The sequence below is a fragment of the Sinocyclocheilus rhinocerous genome, unplaced genomic scaffold, assembly GCF_001515625.1.
Source record: "Sinocyclocheilus rhinocerous isolate Xijiao unplaced genomic scaffold, SAMN03320098_v1.1 scaffold1195, whole genome shotgun sequence".
NCBI classification, from domain to species: Eukaryota; Metazoa; Chordata; class Actinopteri; order Cypriniformes; family Cyprinidae; genus Sinocyclocheilus; species Sinocyclocheilus rhinocerous.
In genome coordinates this window covers 21,197-25,191 of record NW_015644626.1, presented here as the reverse complement: position 1 = coordinate 25,191, position 3,995 = coordinate 21,197, and the positions used below count along the sequence as shown (strand labels likewise).

At 34.3% G+C, this 3,995-nt stretch overlaps 1 protein-coding gene across 1 annotated transcript in view; it reads right to left on the bottom strand.

Annotated features, from left to right (window-relative positions):
* LOC107758555 (E3 ubiquitin-protein ligase UBR1-like) overlaps positions 1–3,995 on the bottom strand; it is a 25,744-nt gene that overhangs the window by 5,805 nt on the left and 15,944 nt on the right. Inside the window, exons 24-27 of the mRNA XM_016576320.1 lie at positions 2,100–2,247; positions 1,921–2,008; positions 1,708–1,841; positions 1,349–1,457 (exon numbers count right to left, since the gene is read on the bottom strand). Coding sequence (XP_016431806.1) covers positions 1,349–1,457; positions 1,708–1,841; positions 1,921–2,008; positions 2,100–2,247 — 479 coding nt within the window. The remainder of the gene's footprint in view (positions 1–1,348; positions 1,458–1,707; positions 1,842–1,920; positions 2,009–2,099; positions 2,248–3,995) is intronic.

Genomic DNA, 3,995 nt, shown 5'->3' with positions numbered 1-3,995 from the left:
ATGGCTTTAGCTTTTTTTTTTTTTTTTTCGTTGATGTGTGAATTATGTATTATGAAATTTGAAAACCAAAAATAAATTTTTTTGATGAGGATGATCATTATTTTTAAACAAAAATAACATAATAAATTCCACTTTTAAGTTTAATTTAAAAATATTATTGTTTACTATTTTATAAACAAAACAATGTTTTAAAATAATAATAAAGAATTATTATTAATAATAGTTATTATAATATAATAGTGATAAAAAACAAAGTAAATAATATAATATTTATATTAAATAGTATAATGTAAATAAATAAACAACATGCATATTAGGGATGCAACGGTTCAACTTACTCACGGTTCGGAGAAAGTGCTGTCACTTTAAGAGAACGCACTGATACTGTATGTTCAGCCGACTATGTCTGCTAGGATACTCACCAAGACGGGCATTTTGACATAATTTTTGTGTGAATTTGTCCATTCAAACACAATACTTCACAGAGAGCTTAATATTTGTGCTTTGAGATGCGGGTTCACGCGCTTCGGATGAGCGCACACACAGATCTTCTCACTGTGGGTGCGAGTTCACGTCTTCTGGCTCTTTAATATTTAAACTGGCAAGGCTTAAATGAGTTTAGTTTAAACACAGATAGCGACGTGTGCTGTTCTGGTCTCACCTGCGCTATTAACACGTGATGACGGTATAAATGACAGTTATTCCAGCATACAGCACTCGCATTGAACAAAGAGTGACTGGTTTGTCCAAGTATAGTTGTTTTTTTTCTCTCATCGCTCTTGTTGTAATGTATTGCGAAGCCAGAATTTGTATCCATTAACAGAAACATGCATTAGGCGAACTCTAACAAACCATATTACAGATGCATTGTCAGATTTAAGTTGAACCGCGTTCCTAGTGCATGCCGAACCGTGTGTGGAGAACGTTACGGTTCGATTTTTTACCGAGAACCGCTGCACCCCTACTACATATTAATAATAGTTGTTTTATCATTGTTATTATAATATAATAGTTATAAATAAATATAATAAACAATATAATATTGATCTTAAATAGCAATTATAATGATTATAATAATCCTTATTATTAGTAACAACTAAACAAGAACATTTAAACAGCTGCAACAATAATATAATGAAAATAATGTTGTTAATAATAAACAACAAAACAGCAACAACAATACTGTTACTGTTTAGTTTATTATTTATTTGTTTTGTTTATTACTACTATTATAATTATATCAGGTAATCAAGTTCATTAGCACAATTGCAGCTGATATTGTAGATATTTAGTCATGGCGCATTAATATAAGAAATGTTTTTTGAGTTTGTGCGCATCTGATTTGTACCTCTTTATTAAGGTGGTTACAACATCCCTGTGGTCCTGAAACAGTTGAAACAGGTTGGAGGGCAAAGAGAGGTAACTACACAACAGATGCAGCTGACTTTCAGGTGATTCTGCATAGAAGAATAATTATGGTTAATAACGGTTAGATTTATATGCATACAGTACTCTGCAGCGTTGCTATGTGTACAATGACAGACAATTCAATACACATACACATTAAATACACATTTACTTGGCATTATACAGCCTTGGTGATATAGTCATTATTAGTCATTTGAACCTACAACCATCTATTTATTCAAACGTTTTCATGTCATAGCAGTGTGGCATGTTTAAACACAACATATGAAGTGTAGTGACCTGCAGTACCGGACAGCTCCTCTGGAGGGGGCACTCCTGTAAGGCAATTAAAGAACAGTGCAGCACAGCGCAGGAAGGGAAGCACACCTCTCTTTACACCCTCTACACAGAAACCAGTCACACCAGCCCTTAACCTGAGAAAGAGAGAGACGATGAGAGACCGCAAGAGAAAAACTGGGAGCCTTTCCCTATGTGACACGCATTTAAACTCACCTGTCTGTGTGTTGAGACACAATAGAGAAGAGTTCGGCTGCAGCCTGGGCCTCATCGCCCTCCCCCGGCCCTCCTATTACAGCACAATCTACACACAATATTATTGAAAATAAGTGCTGTGCATAAAAATGTTATACTTTAGTGTTTGCATCGGACTCTGACGGTGTGTGTGTGTTTACCGTGTGAGGCCAGCAGGACCTGCAGCATGTGTGTCATAGTGAGCAGGTGCAGCAGGTAGAGGTGATTGTACGCTGTGCTGACTGCTGAAGGCTGCAGGTCTACAGCCTCTTCCTGATACAACGCTGGGATGGACAGAACCAGCCCCACCTGAGCAGAACATCACACACACAGTCCCACAAATGATTAGAAGTCTTCAATCACTTCTGACTTAACTAGATGCTTGAAAACGATTGCTTGAAACTAAGTGCATTAAAAAAAGATTGTTTGAAGACAGAATTTTTTACATTTTCGGGGGAAATTGCTAGTGGCGTTTGGTCGTGCACAAGTCACAACTATAATGCTAGGTTGCAATATACATTTTTTTTTTATTTTTTATTAATTCGCTAAATATACAAAAGGGCCATTCCGGAGGCTCCTAGATATCCCTACTTAGATAAAAGTCAATGAGCCTTTTTTGTTTTATCATGTGCCAGGCAAAAATCATTTATATGATTTATAAATTATGTCTATATTTAGATGTCTTGCATTCATTTAGCATTTTATTTATTTAGCAGATGCTTATAATTTAGATTTTTTACTTGTATAACAATTAATCGCATCCAAAATAAAGGTTTCTGTTTACATAATATGTGTGTGTACTGTGTATATTTATTATGTATATATAAATACACACACATGCATGTATATATTTCAGAAAAACATGTTGTTTATATATTAAATATATTTATATATAATATAAATTATATGAATATAACTATATACATGTAAATATTTTCAAAATATATACTGTATGTGTGTGTATTTATATATACATAATGAATATACACAGTACAAACACATATATTATGTAAATAAAAACTATTATTTTGGATGCGATTAATCATTTGACAGCACTTATATATATATATATACACATGCTTACACTAAGTGCAAATAGCTATAGATTCTATTTACACCTAACGTTAGCAGGATTTTCTGCTATTTATACTACTTATTGCAAATAGTGGCAATTATCTGCACCTCAGTATTGTAGTACATTATAAAACAGTATGCATTAATAGCATATTGAGTGTAAATTATTTTAATTCAAATTATTAAATGGATGTCACCTTATGGGGCACTAAATCCCTCCCTACACTTACTAACCCTACCTGATACATTAAGTTCAACTTTTAGATTATTTCCTTCATTATTATTGAAAATACATGCCTTTCCAACGTGATATCTGATTTGAAATGGTAGGAAAAAAAGTTAGGCAAAACACGGATTCAAACCCCGGTCGATCGCGTCAAAAACGACTTAACACATACTTCACCATCTGCGCCACTAGAGTAGTTATTGAAAGACAGCCAGCTGTTCTTTTCAATAGTCAACTTATTTTCGGGTCATCGTCATAAAAGCCCTGTCACAAACATTGTCACAGGCACGAAGATAGGCTACATCTTTCATTTCATCAAGCTGAATGCTCACTAAAAACTGACAGTCATCACGTTTTCAAGCCATTTCATGTTACATTTTGACATGACACAAAACAGTGATATCTAAGCAGGAGAGTTGTTTACTTTATAATTACCCCAATGAGCCTCCAGAAAACTCACAGCACGCTTTAGGGTCTCTGTAGAAAGTCTATGGACCGAAGGGAGGCAAGCCTCCGCTGTAACTTTAGCTGCGGGTGTCGCTGCTGGACAGTGTTACTTTATAAAAACGAGCGACTTTTAATATCATATTTAGTCATATTTGCGCTGTTTTATTTTTGTAATATCGATTATTTTCTCATCCAATTTTGAGGAGAGGTGACACTGCCTCCCTTGCCTCCTTGGAGGAAACGCCCCTGATATATACATACATATATGTGTATGTATATATATATATATATATATATATATATATATATA